Source organism: Tamandua tetradactyla, chromosome 1 (genome assembly GCF_023851605.1).
Source record: "Tamandua tetradactyla isolate mTamTet1 chromosome 1, mTamTet1.pri, whole genome shotgun sequence".
Classification (NCBI taxonomy): domain Eukaryota; kingdom Metazoa; phylum Chordata; class Mammalia; order Pilosa; family Myrmecophagidae; genus Tamandua; species Tamandua tetradactyla.
Window position 1 is genome coordinate 88,527,980 of NC_135327.1, and position 20,307 is coordinate 88,548,286.

At 41.2% G+C, this 20,307-nt stretch overlaps 1 protein-coding gene and 1 pseudogene across 3 annotated transcripts in view; both read right to left on the reverse strand.

The window, feature by feature from the left end:
• The window catches only part of BMPER (BMP binding endothelial regulator), a 272,048-nt gene extending 258,882 nt beyond the window's left edge, over positions 1–13,166 (reverse strand). For 2 of the 3 annotated variants that reach the window (XM_077120076.1, XM_077120061.1), the window contains exons 1-2: positions 12,932–13,159; positions 11,819–11,904 (exon numbers count right to left, since the gene is read on the reverse strand). In XM_077120076.1, the coding sequence (XP_076976191.1) occupies positions 11,819–11,904; positions 12,932–13,064 (219 nt within the window). In that variant the 5' untranslated portion in view covers positions 13,065–13,159. Of the gene's footprint in view, positions 1–11,818; positions 11,905–12,931 lie in introns of all 3 variants that reach the window. The other variant, XM_077120067.1, reaches the window with a different exon arrangement.
• A 1,063-nt stretch (positions 13,167–14,229) lies between these two features.
• LOC143681001 (craniofacial development protein 1-like) overlaps positions 14,230–20,307 on the reverse strand; it is a 102,344-nt pseudogene continuing 96,266 nt past the window's right edge.

Consider the following 20,307-nt stretch of genomic DNA (forward strand, 5'->3'; position numbering starts at 1 on the left):
CTCAATTCTAATAAGCTCCATTCCCCACAAGGAGCATAAACACAGGTGCATGGCAGGACCCTAACTGTTTTGGCATAGCAGCTCTCGAGTGGAGGGATGCCTGATGAATCTTCCCTATCCTTTCATTTCAGAAAAAGATTGTCCCACTGAGACCAAGAAACGTGGCTAACGTTCAAACCAAGGTCTTGAAGCTACTGTTTTGTCCCATAAATCCACAAAGCAAGACAAGCTGTGAGAGCCTCTAGAATTTGTGAATTTCTGAAAGGTAAAACCAGAAAGAGTCAAATAGGGTCAGGGAGGCTTTGCTGAAGGCAGAAGCTGCAGCCTCACGTGCCATTGGCACAGTGTAACCCCCAGCCGCTGGGCCAAGAGGGAGCAACTTTGATACCTCGGCTCCAATAGTCCAACCAATTAGAAAAAAAAATAGAGAATGAGTCCCTCAGTATGTTTTATTAAGAGGCTCTAAGAATAAATATGCGCAAAGACGAAAATGCAGTGAGAGGGTTAAAGAAACCTAGCATCACGCTGCAATCTTTTGATTCGCCTCAAAGAGGAACCTGAGAGATGACTTTTTTTTAAAAAAAGAAAACATTTAAAGAGAAAGAAAAAATTTAAAATATGGTAAAGATAGTAATAATGCCTCTCACTGAGGCCCAAAGAAATGTACAAGCCCTTTGGGTCTTCTGGTTTTCATGCCTTCCCAGGGGTAAGGACCATCTCTCCTGGAAACAGCTTTTCTGAGGTCACCCACAGCATACCCAGAGAGGTCCAGCACACCCGGAGAGGCCGCCACACGGGAGCTAAAAATAAGATGCTCGGCTACACCTACCACATTAGCAGTCATGAGAAACCACGCAACCAAAATCTATTTATTTGACCAAAACTACATGTTAATTTGAAAATGTGTGCTTTTATAAGTTAAAATGTTGATGACTGCTACCTCCGTTATTTTTGTCATCACCGTCATTCTCATCGCTGACATTCTCATCACCGTGTCTCTGGGATACAAACACTTAAGTTGCAGGTCCTCTCCAGAGAGTTATTGTACGGCAATTTTTTGTCATCAGAGAGGGCATTCTGGGGACACACTATGGTCAATGCCACTCATCCCACCCTCTTATTTTTCCTTGTTGAGTTACCTGCCTTGTAATTGCCATTCAGATTACAGACCTTTGAACTCACCATTTGGCAGATCTGGGTTAGTATTCCTCATTACCTAACATCAAAAACACACACACACACACACACACAAAAACACCTCTTTATGCTACATGTGCATACAATAAGGCCTTTGTCCTTAAAAGAAAAACATAATTTTCAACAGAGTCAGCTCCCAGAAGCCAAGGGAACATCCAAAACCTAATATAAACATCAAAGTTGTGTCAAGATTTCAGAGTTAGCCTCATTGAAAGGGAGAGGAAAAGAGAGGAAATGGCTGGGAAATGCCAGCTACAGGGAATGGGAGATATTTTTTATTGTGACTTTTGAAAGGGGAAGCAAGATAACTCTGGATTGTCCACTCTCAGCACCTCCTGCATTGTCACCTACGTTTCTGCTTTTGACAGTGGAATATTTCCATAAGAGGAAATGATCCCTTTTGCACAAAAAAAGCAAGTCTCAATTTTCGTATGATGTTCTATTTTCAAATGTGATTACATTCCCTTCAAAAGACAAAAAAAAAAGCGTTTTTGTAATGATTATTTAGGATGTCTTTTAGAGAGGAGTTGACCTTCTGTCACAAACGCTCTGGGAGAATCGTGTTTTGGAACTTGGAGTTCCATTCTGGGGGTAGCTCTCCCAAGCGCTCACAACCAAACTATAAACAGGAAACTCCAGTCTAACTCCCCTCCAAGTCCCAAGGTTGTAGACCTCTCCCTAAGACATGGAGCTTACAGAGGTGGCCATGACAAGGTTCTCGCACTTGAGGACTCCATCTTTTAAGACATGAATTCACTCAAATAAGTACACTACAAGACAGCACTTGGAAGCAACGAGAAAAGACTCTGAGGAGTTGGCAAGACAGTTGGTTGCAAACACACAAAGCTGTGTGTCTGCACCCATGTGTCCACGTCCAGTCACAACGGCTCATCTGGTCCAACAATTTGTAGAATGGGGCCCTCTACTTCAGATGTACACAGATGTCCACCGTTGGCTGGAAAGCAAGATGCCATGCCATGCCACACTCTTCCATGTGGAGAGGACTGAGAAGCTTCAGAATCAACAGGTCCCCTCAGGAATCAGCTTTACAAGTTTTGTCTCCCACCTTCCCAATTCATTGGCAAGTGCCACAGAAGGACAATTGGGTCCCGTAATGAAAGCAACACGTGATAAGTTGTCCATAGATCGATGCAAATGAAGCAGGATTGTTGAAGATGAAAAATAGAGGAGCAGATCATTTGCTAAGAGCCAAATGCTACCAGGATTTTTCATGCTTTAACACAAAAAGCAGCAGACACCTCTACTAAAGTTCCATTGTCTACTCTGAGAGATTCAGAGGAAATACATTACATAGATATTGACAATAAATTGTAATAAAAGCAGACTGTTTAATTATTCTTAGAAGTACCACTGAGGCAGTAAGTATATAGCATTTAGGCATTTCTGAAGGGCTCACCACATTCCAGATCTAGTTGTAAGAATTTACATGTTTTACATCACATTTCTGACAAGAGAGCTGTAATGAAGATGAAGATATTGAGACACAAAAATATCATGTAACTCACTGAAACCCACACAACTATTAAGGGACAGAAATGGAAACTACTACACTGTTGTGCCTAAAGCACATATCACTCACTACATTAGTGGTGTTAAAAACTGAATTATGACATTTACTTTCTTCCACTTAAGTTCTTGCTCTGAATAACTATTTTATTTATGTTGTTTACAAAGGGCTTTCACAATATTATCTCTTTTAACCTAATTTAAAGCCTGCAGTTGAGATTTGTATTATTATCTCTCTTTATAGATGAAGGTGAAGGGCACACATAGCGCTGTGACTTGCTCAGTACACACAGTGAAGGCTCAGAGACAGCAAGGCATCTGCTCAAATTTGCACAGCCACCAGCCCAAGTGAGACTTGAACCCATAGCTTCAGATTCCAAGGCCACACTCCACAGCCGCACTTCTCTGACAAAATGGACATGAACATTTAATGAAAAAAAAAAATATTTTACCTAAAGACCTCAGTTCTAATACTTAAACTATATCATAATATTTTTAAACTATCATTAATAGTTTAATAGAGCAAACTTAAAAGTTTATAAGATGATGCTTATATATTGGTCAGGTGCTTTAATATTATTGATCTTATTCATTATTAAAAAAATGCCTCAGTGTGTCCTAGCCCATTTTTGCACTTACTGTGGAAACATTTTAAGATGTTTGCAAAGGTATATTACTTTTTACCCATGAAATTAGTTTTGTTCTGGATTCCATATGGTATTCATTCGCTTTTTTTTTTTTTTTTTTTTTTTTTTTAAGGAAAGACAGAGAGAAGGAAGGAAGGATAGAAGGAAGGAAGGAAGGAAGAAAGGGAAACATCTTTAAACATTTTCTTGTTTTATTGTATTCTGTTTCTCCGTTTTTGTTACATGGGCTGGGGCCGGGAATCGAACCGAGGTCCTCCGGCATAGCAGGCAAGCACTTTGCCCGCTGAGCCACCGCGGCCCGCCCATTCGCTTTTGTTAAGATCTTTTAAAATCAAAGCTTGGAAAATTTGTGATTTTTGAACTAAATTTTCAAAATCCCTACAGCAATCTTAGTTTTGGTTTCTTGCCAAATGAGATTCTAACAAATGGAATCAATTCAATTCAATTCCATTCCATATACAAATATTCAGCAGAATTGGTATAAGGGCCGTGAATGTTCTTTCTCATTATGTCAAATGTGGAATAAGAAGATGAGTAAGTTCTTTCCTTGATAATCCCCTAGAATCTTCAGTCTAACTGCCTGCAATATTTAATACAATAAGACTTTGACTTCAAATATCTTCGGCCTTGGCTTATGCAACTTTTTTACTTTGATGGTTTGTCAACCCCTAGCCCATCAAGCCAAAACTCACCATCATCCACCCACATCCCTGGTCATTTACTTTTCCACCTACATCACCTATAACTTAGGCTACAACTCTCAAAGTCACCTTCAATTCTCTCCATCTTTAACTTCTGCCATCCACTTTATCACCAAGTGCTCCAAAACATCTCCACAAATCTAATGATTCTCAATGTCACGGCACTTTGGTGTATCTTTTTTAAGGTGAGCAGCTCAATTTTGATGAATGTATAAAATTTGTGCTATGACTGGGGACATTTATTATCATGGTAATATCTATCAGAGTGAATAATTTGCCAAAAGGGTCATGCCAGAGTGTACAGTAAGATATCACTTACTAGGATGTAAATCTCCTTGGCAATGTGGGACAAAAATCCTGGGATGAGCTGGGACCTAGTATCAAGGGATTGAGAAAACCTTCTTGACCAAAAGGGGGAAGAGAGAAATAAGAAAAAAATAAAGTGTCAGTGGCTGAGAGATTTCACAGAATCAAGAGGCTATCCTGGAGGTTATTCTTATGCATTATATAGATATCCCTTTTTAGTTCATGGTATATCGGAGTGACGAGAGGGAAGTACCCGAAACTGTAGAACTGTGTCCTAATAGCCTTCTTTCTTGAAGATAATTGTATAATGATATAGCTTTTACAGTGTGACTATGTGATTGTGAAAACCTTGTGTCTATTGCTTCTTTTATCTGGGGTATGGACAGATGAGTAAAAAATATGGACAAAAAATAAGCAAATAAAAAGGGGGACAAAGGTTAAAATAAATTGGGTAGATGGAAATGCTAGTGGTCAATGAGAAGCAGGGGTAAGGGGTATGGTATGTATGAGTTTTGTTCTTTTTTCTTTTTTTTTCTTTTTCTGGAGTGATGCAAATGTTCTAAAAAATGATCATGGTGATGAATACAAAACTGTGATATTATTGTGAGCCACTGATTGTACACCATGTATGGAACGTTTGTGTGTTAAGAGTCATCAATAAAAAATATTAAAAAAAAAAAAAGATATCACTTATTGCAAGTAAGAAGAGAGAGCTGGCACCCAAAATAAAATCTTGAGAGTCAGCTCTGGGAAGTAAACCATTCTATTCAAGAGGCAGCAACCTGCTGTAAAGATGCCAAGTGATTTGCAAAATGTCGTGGTACAGAAACATCATTCCACTGTAATGACTACTGCATTTTAATTACCATGTCTTGCTGGAAGTGGTTTGGAATCATTCAGTACAGATATTCTAGGACTGGAAGATGGTTAAAGAAATTCAAACAGTGAGCGACAACGGTCTAATGCTTTCTTTCTATTCTCACTGCCCATCCCTGTTACAGGACCTATTTGCTCTCACCTAATAACACAACATCCCTGGAGTCTGTTGTCCAAACTCCAGCCTCTCCACACTCTAAGCATCCCCCACAAGTACTCCTAGAGGCATTGATATAAACCGCGTCTTATTTGGTCTGTGCTGCACAAAAATATTAAATGGCTCCCCCGCGACTTTATTAATGGAATTGATCTCCTGATTGAGTCTTTCAAGGTGCTTCCCATCTAGGTCCCCCTGAGCTTCCCGACTCCCACCCCCATCCTCGCTGGTCTCGTGGACTCTAGCATTCCCACACAGTCGGCGCACAATCCTCTGTGCCTTTCCTCAAACAATGCCTTCTTTGCAGTAAATTTCCTCCCCCATCAAAGTCCCAGCTGCCAAGGTCAGAATTCACCTACACTTTCCTTAGGACTTGGGTTCCAGTCTATTACGATGTTTTCCTGTCTCCTCTATAGAACTTATTTACCCATGTGTCTGTCTCCACACAAGAATCTGTCCTACCGGTCTTGGTCTCCCCAAAGACGCCCAACCAGCACAATGCTTCAAACACAAAAAAGGCTAAAAATAACAAAATAAAATAAAATGGAAGTGAGAGATGAGGTGTGGAGAGAAGGAAGAAAGAATAATATTATTGAATTTATGACTGATATCCCTAGTGCCTTGAGTGGTGTTTTATAGAATTAGAACTAGGAATCAAGAGGTCTTAAAATACTAACCCAGCTCATTTGCTGACTTAACTAAGTTCAAGAAGCATACTTGACCTCCCGGTCCCATGAAAGGTGATGCTAATTGTGTTCTTTTAGAGCACAAGGTATTCAATATGCTATCAGTTAGACGGAAGGAAGCACCACAGAAGGTCCAAATATTTGAAAGCCTTTATTTATTCATTAAATTTTTGTTAGTTGGCTATATTTTCCAACATTTTGCCTTGCCTGGCTCTACTCATCATCTCCCGTGCTCCTGCCCTCATCATAATTGTATTTGGTCTAGGATCAGGCTCTCTTCCCTTAGCGTTAGTCCCTACATTTAAAACACAGCGAAGGTCCATGCATGCCGTAAGGATTGTGCCACAAAACAAAATGAAAGTGCATTTATAACGGGATGGGGACAGGGAAAGAAAGCATATAAGTAGGCAGCAAAAACACACTCAGGTCTGGAAAGGGGTCGAGACACTTCCACAAGGTGGGCCAGGAAAATCCCCATGATGCCAGACCACTAGGCAGTTTTTCCAGAATTACTGCAATCGGAGTCCCAACCCTATCCCTCTGCCAATAAAAGTACAAGTGAAGGTGACCCACAGGCATAGAGATGTAAATACCTTGCAAAAAGGAGGTCCCTCTTCCATGGAAAGTTTTTTTAATGTTTAATGGAGAACAAGGGGAAAATCTACACCAGGGCTCACAGACCCCAGGACCAATCAGGAAGCAGCCTAGACTGGTCCAGGCCAAGTTTGGAGGGCCAGAAAACCCCACTAGATGTTATGAATTAACCCTGTTCATTCGTAATGCTGGGTAGGCTTAGCATCTTTAACCCTGCCTTTTCTCTATGAGCTACCACGTTTTCCTTTTCAGATAAGCCTTTGTATGCTATTCAATGGGAGGAAATAAGAATAAACAAATGTTATCATCTTCATCAACAATAAACATTCTAGAGAACTCACTAGATGCCAAGCTTTGAACTAAGCTTCTTATATAGTGTATCTCATCTCATTCTCCGGCCACCCTACGAGCTAGATGTTCATGTCCATCCCCACTCTCCAGATGAGGAAACTGAGGCTTGGAAAGGTTAAGTGAGTAACTTACCCGAGTGCACCACCAGTAGGTGACAGCACTAAGATTTGAACCCAGTCTTGTCTGATGCCAGACCCAAAGCTCTTTGCCATAAAGACAGGATGCTGGCCAAAGAACAGCTTAAATTACGTCTTCCTTTGAAACAGTTCTCCTAATTCCAAATTTGATTTGTGCTACAAGATCAAAACCACTCTAACTGCTCCCAAAGAGAGCTTAGCTTATTTTCTCTTTGTGGAGGTTGAAGCCCTTGAAGGCATTTGCAGACATTTTTTAAGTAGTAAATGATCAGGAGAAGCAAATGGGTTTAGTGGAGAAAGCAATTGGCTTCATATCCGAGCTCTATGTCTTAGTACTGTGTGGCCTCAGGAGATTTTTCTCTGCCTCTCTAAGCCTCAATAAAGCAAGGGCAAAAATCATAGCCTCAGAGGTATTAAATAAATAGGCATTTGTGAATTCACCCAGCCCAACCCTTGATGTTGTTATGAGCTCCTATAAGTCAGTTCCCTTCCCCAAAAAACCACTCTTATAGAAAACAATTTTGAAAAATGATGGCAATATAGTTATTTGTACATATACTAAGTGTAATATCTCTCTGAATACATACAGATTTATATCTTCCCATCCCTCCCTCCCTTCTTCCCTCTTGACATCCCTCATCTCTCTCTCTCTCTTTTTACCTCTCTCTCACACTCAAACACACACTCACAAATAGAATCCTGATCCAAAGTGTTATCTACCTCCTCTTCAAACATATGCCTAACATTTGTTCAGATAATAGATATCTATTAACTAGCCAGCTAATCTGAACAATGAAAACCATGAGGATTTTCAAGATAAGGCACCAAGAGAATCTAATGTGCTAGTAACTACTGGCTTAATGAGAGAAGATTTTTGTGATTTAAAATTCAGAAGACAGCAGACAAGTTCTCCTCTGTCTCCACCATTTGGTTGGCTCCAAGGTAGGCAGAGCCCCACTTCTTGTAACACCGAATTTCACATTTGCTTTTTATGAGCAAAGGGTCCATTTCTATGTTGCACCTCTGGAGCTAAAAAAAGCAATCTAGACCTCAGAATAATGTTTTTTGCTGAGCAAAATGTATGCCAAACTAAGCTCTGACTTCTGGTTTCTGAGTCCCAGCCTCCAAAGTTTTCTCAGGTTTCCAGCGCTGTGCTGAACACACTGGCTTCCACCATTTCCTCTGTTCTACATTTAGATGGAAAAAGGGTGGGAAGTATGAGTACCACTCCTCAGGCACACTTGGTGGATTTGGGATGCCCTAAAAATCCAGAGAACTGGATTAATTTATCTTGGTGTTGCTGGCTCCCACCAGCTATACTTCAGGGAAGCCCCAGTGTATTTTCATAGGCATTATGAGGAAAAATAATTCTAGTAAGCAAAAACAATCACACAAAGCAGCAATAAGTCTGAGCCTTCTTCCTTCAGCCCCCAAAGCATCATTTCATACGGCACGATAAAAGCATGTTTTTCTTTCTAACTAAACAGTAAAGCTCTTGCATCTTTAACTTAAGTTAGTTCTCTGGATTCCAGGACTACGGTCTGTCTTATCTTCCCCTTGAATAAATGAGCTGAAGATCTTTGGCCCATGTACCTTAAAATTCTATCCATCACCAGCTACCCAACTGGTTATTCTTGGACCACATCTGTTCTGGCAAGATGCTCGAGTCTATGCAAATGATGATAATAAACAAGAATAAAATCATTCAGCTCTGCTGACTATGGACACTGTACCTGCTGTCATCCTCAAAATTCCCACAGAAATGAGCTCATTCCACCTTCGAAACATTTCAGAGCTTAAAAGTTTAAATCAGGCCAAGTTGATTTTGTGAGGTTTTTCAAGCTTTTACACTGTAATTATATACAGAACTGTGTGCCACCTATTTCCTCCCAACTGTAACATTTTATGTCTTTTTTAAGTCTATGTGGAGGTTAGATTTTTTTAGTACATGTTATGAAATAAGATATGAGCTTAGGCTCAGTCTTAGGTGACTTTCTGCCAAAAGGCTGGACCAACACAAACTAAGTATGACTATTTTCTTTATCCGAAGTACAGTTTAGACTATTACATACCCTCCTAATGTACATACATAAAACTAGCTCACAACTGAAGCTCCCTGCAGGTCAACTGAATTCATAATGAGATTTTCTTTTCATATAATGTGATTAACAAATGTTAACTAACCAGACTCCTAAATGGCACAAAGGGAAAAACAAAATAACTTGAGAGATGCCAACAGGTAAAATAACTCGATGATCTATTTCCCCCTTGCTTTTACACATCTTTGGCTGAACAGATAACCTGTTTTTCATGATTTTAGACATGTACTCTAGAATCAGAGCGAGTTCCAGCCCTGCCATTTACTAAAATGCGGCCCACACAAGCTACTTAACCTCCTTAAGCCTCAGTTTCCTCTTTTGTAAAATAGGAGTGATAACCCTCAAAGGATTTTTGTAAGGATTCAATGAAATGATGCAGGCTTGCATAAGTGCTTGGAAAGTAGACAAGTGTTTAATAAATACTAATTGTATTGCTTATTGTCAATCCGCTAAGTGTATCTACCTTCCAGGCCATGTACAAAAATGTCAAGCAGCGTCCCGGCAGTCTGAGATGCTTTGGAATCCATGGATTCCAAAGTGGGTCCCACAGAAATTTGCAAAAGTATGCGCACATGGAGAAATGATCGTCCATCTATATTTATTCACACCCACCAAATCATTACAAATGTTTGGGATGCAACAATGACTGTGACAACTCAGACGTCGTAATTCTAAGCCCCTGCAAAAGTCACCAAAAACATCACTGAGCCCTTCGGCTAATGAAAGAGTTCTAAGGTATCTTGCTAATAATGAGTGCAGACAGAATACATGAATGACAGAGTCTGGGCATTACATGTTTAGAAAGGATTTCTGACAACTCTCACCCAAGGCAGAGCCTTCCAAATGTTATAAAATATTTAAAGACATAAATGAACCTGCCGCCCTTGTGAAACTCTTTTCTCGAGATTCACTCTTTTACCTTCAAAAAGACAGGGCTGTAAACATCTATATTCTTATCACTAAGTCTCAATTTTCAGAGAAAGGCACTATTTTTAGCCAGGGAAAGAGTGCTAAAAGGGAGCAAGGGGGTGGTGCTGTGTGGAAAATTTTTCATAATGTAATTTGGCCACGGTTTGTAAAATCCAAACTGTATATTTGAACTTTATAAATAGTAATATTGCTGGGGAGAAAAACAATACTTTCACATATGGAGCTCCAAGCACATTTAAATATTACTTGGTCAAGGTAATTTCCTCTGAAATCTTAAGAGATTAAGATAGAATAATTCACTCATACAGATAAGAAAAATGAAAAAGAGATTATCCACCACCACTGCCGCCAGCATTTGTAAATCTACAATTGAGTAAAAATTTAAATTCAAAGTTTAATTTCCAACAGGTCTTAGTGAAAGATCATTAATTAACACGGCAACACATAAATGCAGTCTCTTAGCTCTTTTTTATTAGGCAGCAATATGTATGGTCTCAGCAAAAGTAATGCATGTTCTACCATTTCTGCTGATTTCCTTAGTCCTCAAAACCGGATAATCATTTCTTACAGGCATTCACCTTAACCCATTTATCACTTCTCTACATTGACCTCATCTCTTGTCATGAAAAAGTCTGGGTAGTTTAAACCTAGATGGCTTAGCTTTTGCTTAAACAGAGGAGGATCCCTTCTCCATTTCCATACTGAATGTCGATCTGGCAACAAGTAATCATCTATCACTTTTGTACTTCGTCTTTGATTGCCTTAGTGCATTTCCAGCAGGGTTTTGTGATGTGGTAGTTTTTAATCAAGGTTTGCCAAGTGAGTGGCATGTAAAACAGTTTTGAGCAAAAATGTTACTCTTTGTGGGTCTATATTTCATCTCAGAAATTCTTATTCATATAACTTAATCTCCCCCATGTGGTTACTTATTAAACTTATCACTAACTATTAAGCTAAAATAAATTGAAATATACTATTTTTAAAAAAATGTACAAACCATTGCCAGCATAAACTAAGCCACTGATGGCCAAATGTCTTCTCTATTAAGGAGAGACCTACCCTTTCTGACTTACCCTCTTAAATCAGAAATAAAGACTGTATTTGAGAGCTTAGGGGGTATAACAGGCAACGAAATCCAAGATTACATCTTATCCTCATTTTTGTCCTTTGTGGCTGTCACCTCTCCCTTCCCTGACCACATACCTTATCCTTGACCTTTATAGTTAAATGTTATCTCATCATTTTCCTGCTGAGCACAGAGGATAAACCCAAGCCAGAAATTTTGGTGACACCTATGATTGGTAGCAATAGCTATTACCTGGAACAGACATAGCAGACTGTAATTATCACTGAGAAAACGTCATAAAAAGTCTATCTTAACATGATGCCAAAGTTAAGCGTTCTCAGTCTGCTGAAATGGAAACTGCCATAGTCAACAAAACTTATAAATTAATCTAAATTCAATTCACCAGCTATTGGTGAGCACCTACTTTGGGCAACCTTCTAATAACCAGATGCAGCTTTTAGGATCTGATTATATTATGACATTTAATGGATTCACCTTGTCAGAAGAAGCAATTGAATTTATATTTCCTGATCTCCACACTTACCAAGCAGACACACATTATGCAAGGGTTGTCTGTAATGAATGGGATCTGGAGGACTTCACCTTCATTTTCACATTTTGCAACAGAACCTGAAAAGAAGGAGAAAAAATTTTAACTTAAACCTAGCATAGCGGCATTATTACAAAATTTACATGTTTACCCTAATCCTTTTTTAAATCACTATTCTAAATTCCAGAAACTCTTAATGAGTTTTGAATTATTGAACCTACCAAAAAAAAACTATTTAAAATAATTTCATTTGTACAAGTTTTAAAAGAAACTATGACAAGTAAATCGATTTTCTGTTCTCAATCGACTTAAGCACAATTCCAAATATTTTGTTGGACCTGTTAATAATAGGCTTTTATGAAGGCATTTCAACTAATCACATTCCACTCCTGTAAAAATAAAAATTAAATTTGCCATTAGGGTAGATTTTCAATTTGAACAAAATTCAGAATGTGTCAATGAACAGGCCTTTATATGGATCTGCCTCAGATTGTCTTGAGTTGAAACCACTTTTTGAAACACAATCCTCTTTCCTCTTCCCTTAGAAATTGACTCAATATTTTCTTTTCTGCACCAGGTGTCAGTAAAGTATGTCCTTCAGAAAAGCAGCTAAGGTTTTCACCTGCCTGAAAACATATAATTATTATATTCCGATATCATCACCTTTTTAAAATATGATAGTTTATTTAAATTCAAGGTCTGGAGAACGGTTGCTTTAAAAAGGACCAGTAGTAGCACAGAAGGTATATCGGAACCTTACAGAATGAGAAAGGAAGATGGGCGTAAAAACGATTCGATTTTCCCCCCTTAATTGTATAAAGGGAGAACTGATTAAAATAAGGATTGAGAAAAACATTAAAAGTAAAATGTTTCCATACTACTACTTCCAAATGTAGTATGGAAGAATTTCTATTAACACTGCATTGAAATCAACCAGCCTTCTCACACCCTTTTACGCCCCTGACTTTTCTTCACCATCAGCCACCGAAGGGAAAGCGCCAAGGTACGCGCTGCTCACCCTCCCATCCCCGGGGCAAGCCAGCGCCTCCTCTCCCAGGTACTAAGCCAGCGTCCGGGAAGGCCGGTCCCTCCCGTCCCCTCCCCTACCTGTCAAGAAGGAGGAAGCCAGAGACATGGGGACCCCCGAGCAATTGAGCAGCAGCAAGACGCAGCAGGTAATCCCCGGCGAGCGCCGGCAGGGACGCTCAGCCAGAGCCCTGACGCCGGAGAACCAGAGCATCGTCACCTGGAGGGAATCCTGGGCGACTGCAGGTCCCGCGCCGCCGCCTCTACTCCGCTACGGCCTCCAGCAGTCAAAAAAGGCTCTCAGCCGGCGTGTGGGGAGACAGTCCGCGAAGGAGGGAGGCGGGCGCCCGGGAGCCGGAGGGGGGGAGGGGGCGCCCAGGGAGGAGGGGTCCTGCGGCCAGGCTCCTCCAATGCGGCTTTTTTTTTTTTTCCAAGGAGTTGCTTCAGTCAGCCCCTCAGCGCCTGAGAGCCGGCGGGGGGGGGGTGGTGCGGAGCTGCGGGAGATGATTGAGAGGAGCAGCGGCGCTGCGGGCCGCGCCTGGCGGCTCCCCCGCCGCCGCCGTAGCTGCCGCTGGTGCTACAGCTACTGCCCGCGGCGCTGCCGCCGCCACTGCCGCTGCGGCCTCGGCTCCCGCGCTCCCCACCCACTGCCGACCCCACAGCTCACCGCCGCGCCGCGCTCAGCCTAGTTTTCGTGCCGGAGACAGGGACGCACCCAGCACGTCCCAGAACCCTCTGTGGGCGCCCCCGCGCAGGAGGGACTGCGGGAGCCTCGCACCGGGGACAGCCTCAGCCGAGCTTCTAGCCCACTCCCCAGTCCTCCCCACCCCCAAACCAGCCCGGGGTGCGGAGCCGGGCCGGGAAGGCGAATCTCCACCACCCGGCGCTCGGGACGCCTCCTCCTTTTCCCTAAGGAGCACCCCGGAGGGAGGGGGTGCGCACCACTCCTGCTCACGCCCGGGTTCCCCAACCCTGTGTGGCGGCAGAAAACGGGGAGCCTCGCCACCCCTTCTAGCAACCGGGTGTCCCAGCTGTGGAAAGGAGCAATAAACGGGGTGCAGGAAGAGCCCCGCAACTTTTCACGTCCTGCTTTGGTTCCCTCTGGCGGGGGCGCGACAATAAACTCGCGGGCGAACCAGGCAGAGGGGGCTAGTGGCCTTAGGTATTAGTGCCCTACGCGCCCTGACACTGGGACATTATTACTTGCACGTCCTGACACTAGGAAAGACAGAAGTTGAAACGATACGCAAGGTCGGTTAAGACATGTTCAGAAGCGAAACCTTTTCACCCTTAAAAAGAGAAAACAGTTGCTCCAAGACTCCTCCCTTCCAATCTCAGGCGGACAGAGACTGGGAGGTGCTGTTTGACTAATCATTCATTCACCGGCGAAAGAGGGAGGGTCTGGCCGAGAGGCTAGTCTCAGGCTCCGGCCGCGTCGGCGGCGGTCTTGGCAGCTTGGCGTTCTGTAGCCGCTGCTGCCGGGTGCGCCCTTTTTGTCTCTGCAGCCCTGGGTGTCGGGGAGTCAGACCCAGTACTTCGAGAATCACCCAGGGCGTCGCAACCTCCCCGCCCAAGCCAAAAAAGCGGTTTCAAGCAAGGCGAGAAAAATTTTTGTGACCAAATCATAAAGACGCGGACTAGGGATGAGGGGTAACTCAACAAGTGTTGGGACCTGATGGCCAGCTCTCTTCAGGGCAGCGGGCCTTCACCGTGGCCACCGGTTTCCTCTAACCAAGAATGGAAACTGGGTCCCCGCACGCCCATCTTCCCAGCGGCGCGTCTGCCTGGGTGGATCAGAACGACAAATCAGTGACAAGCTAAGCATTTTGTTTTCCCCAGCTGAACGGACCTGACAGCCTCCCCGCAACGTAGTTGTTTGTAGTCGTAGAAACTATACCTTTGAAAATAAATTAGTCTGTTCGCTGACATTTAGTCGAGCTCCATCTTGACTCCCCCCGCCCCCCGCCTTTTTTTTTTTTTTTTTGGCTGTTTACTTGTTTTCATTTTTTCAAGCGGTTTGGAAGCTTCACTTAATCAGTGCAGCATTACCAGCATCCCGGCACACCAAGGAGCTGATAGGAGAGCATTGCCCAGACGAAGGAAAAACAAGATCAGGAAAAGCTGTCATTAGGTTAGCATGCTCCGTTTTCGTTTCAGATTTTTAATTTAAAGCTTTAATTAAAAGAGAAGAAAAATGATGTGTTCTTGCTTTGTTTTCCCCCCAAAACACCATAGCCAGCCAGCTTCCTGAAAATCAATGTGTTTATGTATTTAGCAACCATAATGAAAGCGAAGTTGCAAAAATGATTTCTTACACCGCCTTACCTCCAAATTGTTCACGACTGATAAAGAAATAAAAATTTTGCATTACCTCAGATAAGTACAATCAGTAGAAATCACTATCTTCTCAATTTAAAAAGATTATGCCCGGGAAAGGCCACTGTAGTTCAGCAGGCAGAGTTCTCGCCTGGCATGCAGGAGACTCGGTTCGATTCCCGGTGCCTGCACCACCACCACCCCACACACACACACAAAAAAACAACTCTTACAATGATTCTCCCTGGATGTTAAATCATGACTTAGAAAAACTGAATAGTGGAGAAGCTGAGAGATCTTTCGTGGCCTCAGACTTTGGCATTAGATTTGGATGAGCACATATCATGGAAATGCTGGGCATTTGAAGGGTATGTGCAAATTACTCTGTCTACCCCATGCACCACTCATACATACCCACAGGTTTGCATGATAAATTTCTTTCTGACACAATCTAGGTGTGTGTGGCATTTATATAGTAAATGGCATGGTGCATTTGGGCTTAGTCTCCCTGTGGGTGCAAATCTAAAACCACCATTTTCTTCAGCTTGGAAGTTTGCAAACGGGAAAGATGTACAGAAGACTTTGGCAAACCTGTCTCTTCTTCCTGTTGTTAAAATCAGCTACCACCAGTGATTTGTGGCAAATGGACTCTGCTTCTGAAAGAGCAGCCTTTTCCCCAAAGGGCTTATCAGAACATTTCCAAGTGCATCTACAGTCCTTGCACTATTCCTTTTTAGTGACAGTCTATCAGCCACCAATTAGTCTCTGTCTACATAAAACTGAGATATAATGGGGTCAAAAGAAAAAGAAAGAAAGAAAGAAAAGAAAAGAAAAACTGCCCTGAAAAGCACATAGGTTTGCTTTCAAATTTAAAATAAATGATGGTGCCATCAAAGTCACAAAAGATGACCTGGACTGAAAACAAAGGGTAGAAAATATGTTTTTGGCTCTGTTTTTACATCTTGCAAGGGAAAGAAGGTATTGGTGCCCAAAGAGCAATATTTAACTCACAACCTGTCTCAGGCTGTTAGACAAAGTGATGTCTCATCTCTTCCTCTTTGAAATAAAATGTATAGCGTCATCAGATTCAAAGGGAACCAGAAATGGGTAAGAGAAATTCTCTTTATTTCTTCTTGAAACTGGCATACTATGTTCTCACTGAAAAAAAAAAAAAGGATTCAAATTCCAAAGTTACTTCAAGAGAAATCACATCAACCCATCTTCCTAAAAATAAAACTAAACCATAAGCAAGGTAAAGGAATTATGATGCCAACCACTAGGGGAGAGCTGATGATATCTCATGAATTTTTGAGTGTTTTGCTCAATAAAAGACACTGGGTTAGGCATTTTAGACTTGACAAAGATAAGGAATTCTGCTATCAAGGAGCTTATAGTCCAGAAGCAAGATAAAGTTTGTTTATAAATGACTGCAGTACAAAGTAGGAAGTGAACATAAGAGGAGGAGATAAAGTAGCATGGAAGGGTAAAGGAGAGATTAGGCTTCACGGAGGAGGTGACCCAGGAGCTGAGCCCTGAAGAAGGGGGAGGCTTTAAAGGGGGAAAGGCAATCTGGGAACAGCAGGGAGTGACAGCAGGGAGAATTGGGGCTTGTAAAGAGAATGAGGATCAGTAATTCAATTGGCTCTAGCTGCAGGCTAAACAGGAGCTGCTCTGATAGGGGAATCATGAAGGATGATGGAAAGGGAGCACTTGAAGGATTCACCCCAGATTGATTCACCCCAGGTTTAGCAACAGGAAGTTTGCCCTGGAGCAAGGGCCTAATTTTTCTCTGAAACAATCAGACCTCATCTCTTTAGAATGAAAATTATTTCCGTATTAATCCTGATAACAGGAGGAAGCACCATTTTCACCTTCATCTGTTTGATAGGGTTCCTGGTGATAACAGTAGATAATACACACATGAACCATTGTTTCTCACCCTCTTTAGCAATGGTTATGGGATTCTTCTTGGGATGCTCCTTTTAACTGCTTTTTAAAGCTCTGAACATTGTAGAAATCACATAAACCAAATCCCAGCCCTTTCACTTTAAAAAGGAGAAATCTGAAGGCTAAGACATAAATGACTTGCCCAGGTTCATGCAGCTAACGATTTAACAGAATGCCTAAGGCTCCCTGAACACCATGTTTTCCGTTCATTACAAATGTGTTGCCTTCTTGCTTTGAGTCATAAGGATTATAGGAAAGGACCACTGGATGTTTTTGATGCGATTCAAATAAAAGTTATAGAGTTAGTGCAATAGGTACTCAAAGATTTATTGAACTGAATTGGCACCGATAATACCAGTTGTAACGCCACAAAAAGCAGACTGAAACTTAGCTCACCAGTTGAACAGTGAATTTATTCTTAGGTCATTGGGATAAAATGTTGAAGAACTGCATTTTCTCCTGGACTTTGCAACTGGTTTGCTTAGTTTCTACATCTTACTGAGAGGGGTAGTCAGCTCTAAAGAGATTCCAAATAGAGGCTCTGAAATTACTTTTCAGAGGGTGGCAGGGAGGCTTAGGGGGAACAGTGATAAAAGCATCATTTCAGTGGTGTCAGTCCAAGTTATTTAAATGATCACTATTAAAATTGAATTAAGTCATTAGCCTTACTTTTTCTGCATTGTTTTTCTCTATTGTTTGTAACCATGTAGTTCTTTTCAACTGTCTGTGCCCACTGCAGAATTGATCTAGTTCTAAAAGAGAGCATTTTAATGAAGATGATGGGGCCGAGTAATTTTAAACACAGATGCATCAAAATGAGTCTCTCAAATAACAAAATCGCTGGTTATGAATTAATATTATAATACAGCATACTTCACTCCTTCCCTGACCCTGACACATCCCCAATTCTACCCTAATTCCACCTCAAGAATGAAGTACAACATGATTAATGGGGTAATGTTTGCCTTTTTCACATAGTACTTGTTCATTTAAATGCCCATAAACCAAAACAACCAGATTGGTGTATCATCAATTATCCAGTTCTACAATTAAAATAAAAGAAGCAATTTTTCAAACTTTTTAATAAATTTTCACACGCAAAAACAAACAAACAAAAGAGCAAACAAACAAACATTTCCAGGTACTGATCAGAGCATTACTGAATGAATAAATCACTTTGGGATTGTTAGTTATAAAAATCAGATATAAATTTGACTCCATCACTAGGTACCAATGCTGTTCATTTTATAGAAAACCACCTTTGTGAAAGGTCCTATTCTCCCCATTCTAGTCCTTCTCCCAACCAAATCTGCCTGATCGCCAGTTTTATCGGCACCAGAGTTGCAACCCTGTCTGTCTATCTGCAGAGTAGGGTTATAAAGAGAATCTCAGGACCAACACAGGGCACCAGAATATTAAAGCAATGCCTTGTTTCTATTGTTTTAGATTTTACCAACTTTCCTACAAAACTTTTAATCAGTTTCATTTGGAGTAAGCATCAAGAGAGCAGAGAAAATCACCATTTCTTCAGAACTGTCATTCAAGAGGCTCCAAGCAACACAGTCCAACATACCTATTGTCTTAGTTTCCCAGCTGCTGAAGCAAATACCATAAAATGGGTCAGCTTAACCACAGGAATTTATTGGCTCATGGGTTTCAGAAGCTAGAAGGCTCATTGCCTCCTGGTGGCTACTTCTTGGCAAGTAAGTAATCCTCGGGGTTCCTTGGCTTTCCTGTCACACAAGAATGTCCTCTCCTTTTACTGCTGGGTTCCCGCTGACTTCTGGGTTCTGGCCTCTGCCGGTGACTTTCTCTCTTTCTCTATTACTGAATTTCTTCTGCTTATAAGGGAGTACAGTAATTCAGGTTGAGAAGCAACCTAATTAATTTGGCCCACATCTTAACTAAAAATGACATCTTCAAGAAATCACATTTACAGTGGGTTCACACCCACAGAAATGCAGATTAAGACCAAGAATATGTCTAAAATTGGGGTACATAGCTCAAGCCACCGCACATACCTGAGGCTGTGTACAACCACAATGCTGTTTAATGTCTATGTAGACTCTGGCAAGGACTCCAGGTGGCTCCCCCAGATCCACTCTTCCCTTCTTCCTCAGTACAGAATCTCAATTTGTGCTTGTGCAAATGGCTTATCAGCAATACAGACCACTTTTCTCAGCCTCTCCTATATATAACAGTGAGCTCATAACTAAATCTGGACAATGGGCTATAAATGGAAAGTATCTTTAAAGGAGGGATATGTCCAAGAAGAGAGATTAAACTGACACTATGGAGTGCAATATGAGGCCAGCACTGAATGCCTCCGGCTTTCCTTTATGAGGGGAAAAGCAGTGTCTATCTTTGTTTCAGCCCCTGTTAGTTTTGTTTGTTTTTTCCTATTATTTGCAGCTAAACCTAAAAACTTCTGAAATATTTAGAACATACTGCAGACAAGGAAAAAGTACTCAATAAATAGTTAAATATGTGAATGAATGAGTGAGTGAATGAATGAATGACTTCCAAGGCTGAGGAACAGAAACAGGATCTCAATCACCTGGAAACCCATGTATCTTGAGTTTTCAGAAATTTAGGAGAGCATACATTATTATTTTTTTTAATTAACCTTTGTGTTTTCTTCTTCATTATCAATTCACATATGACACTTGGCCAAAAATTAGGAAATGCAGATTAGTGAAGAAAGAAAAGATTGTACTCTTTTATCACCTTACTATAGGGCCTGGCCTTGTGGTAAGCAGTTTGTATGGATTATCTCATTCAGTTTTCTCAACAAGTTCATGAGGTAGGTACTATCATTCTCCTCATTTTACATCTGAGTAAATTTAGAACAAAAGGGTAAATAAATTATTCCAGGTCATGCAGCAAGGAAGCGGTTAAGCTAGAATCAAAATACAGGTAGGCTCCCTCCAAAGCTCATGTTCTTACGAGTTAAGTTATTATGAATGCTTTTGCCCCTAACTTTTCTTCGACAGCATCTTTTGTAATGATTGTATAATATCCCACTGTATGAAGTAGCATAACCCTCTTAAATAATCTCCCAACTAGGCTGGTTCTAGTTTTTTACTACTATAATGGATGCTTCAGCATTTCAATATTCAGTATTATTTCTTTAAGGATAAGTTCCTAAGAATTTTCATTGGCAGACCAAAGACATGTACATTAAGGCATTTAAA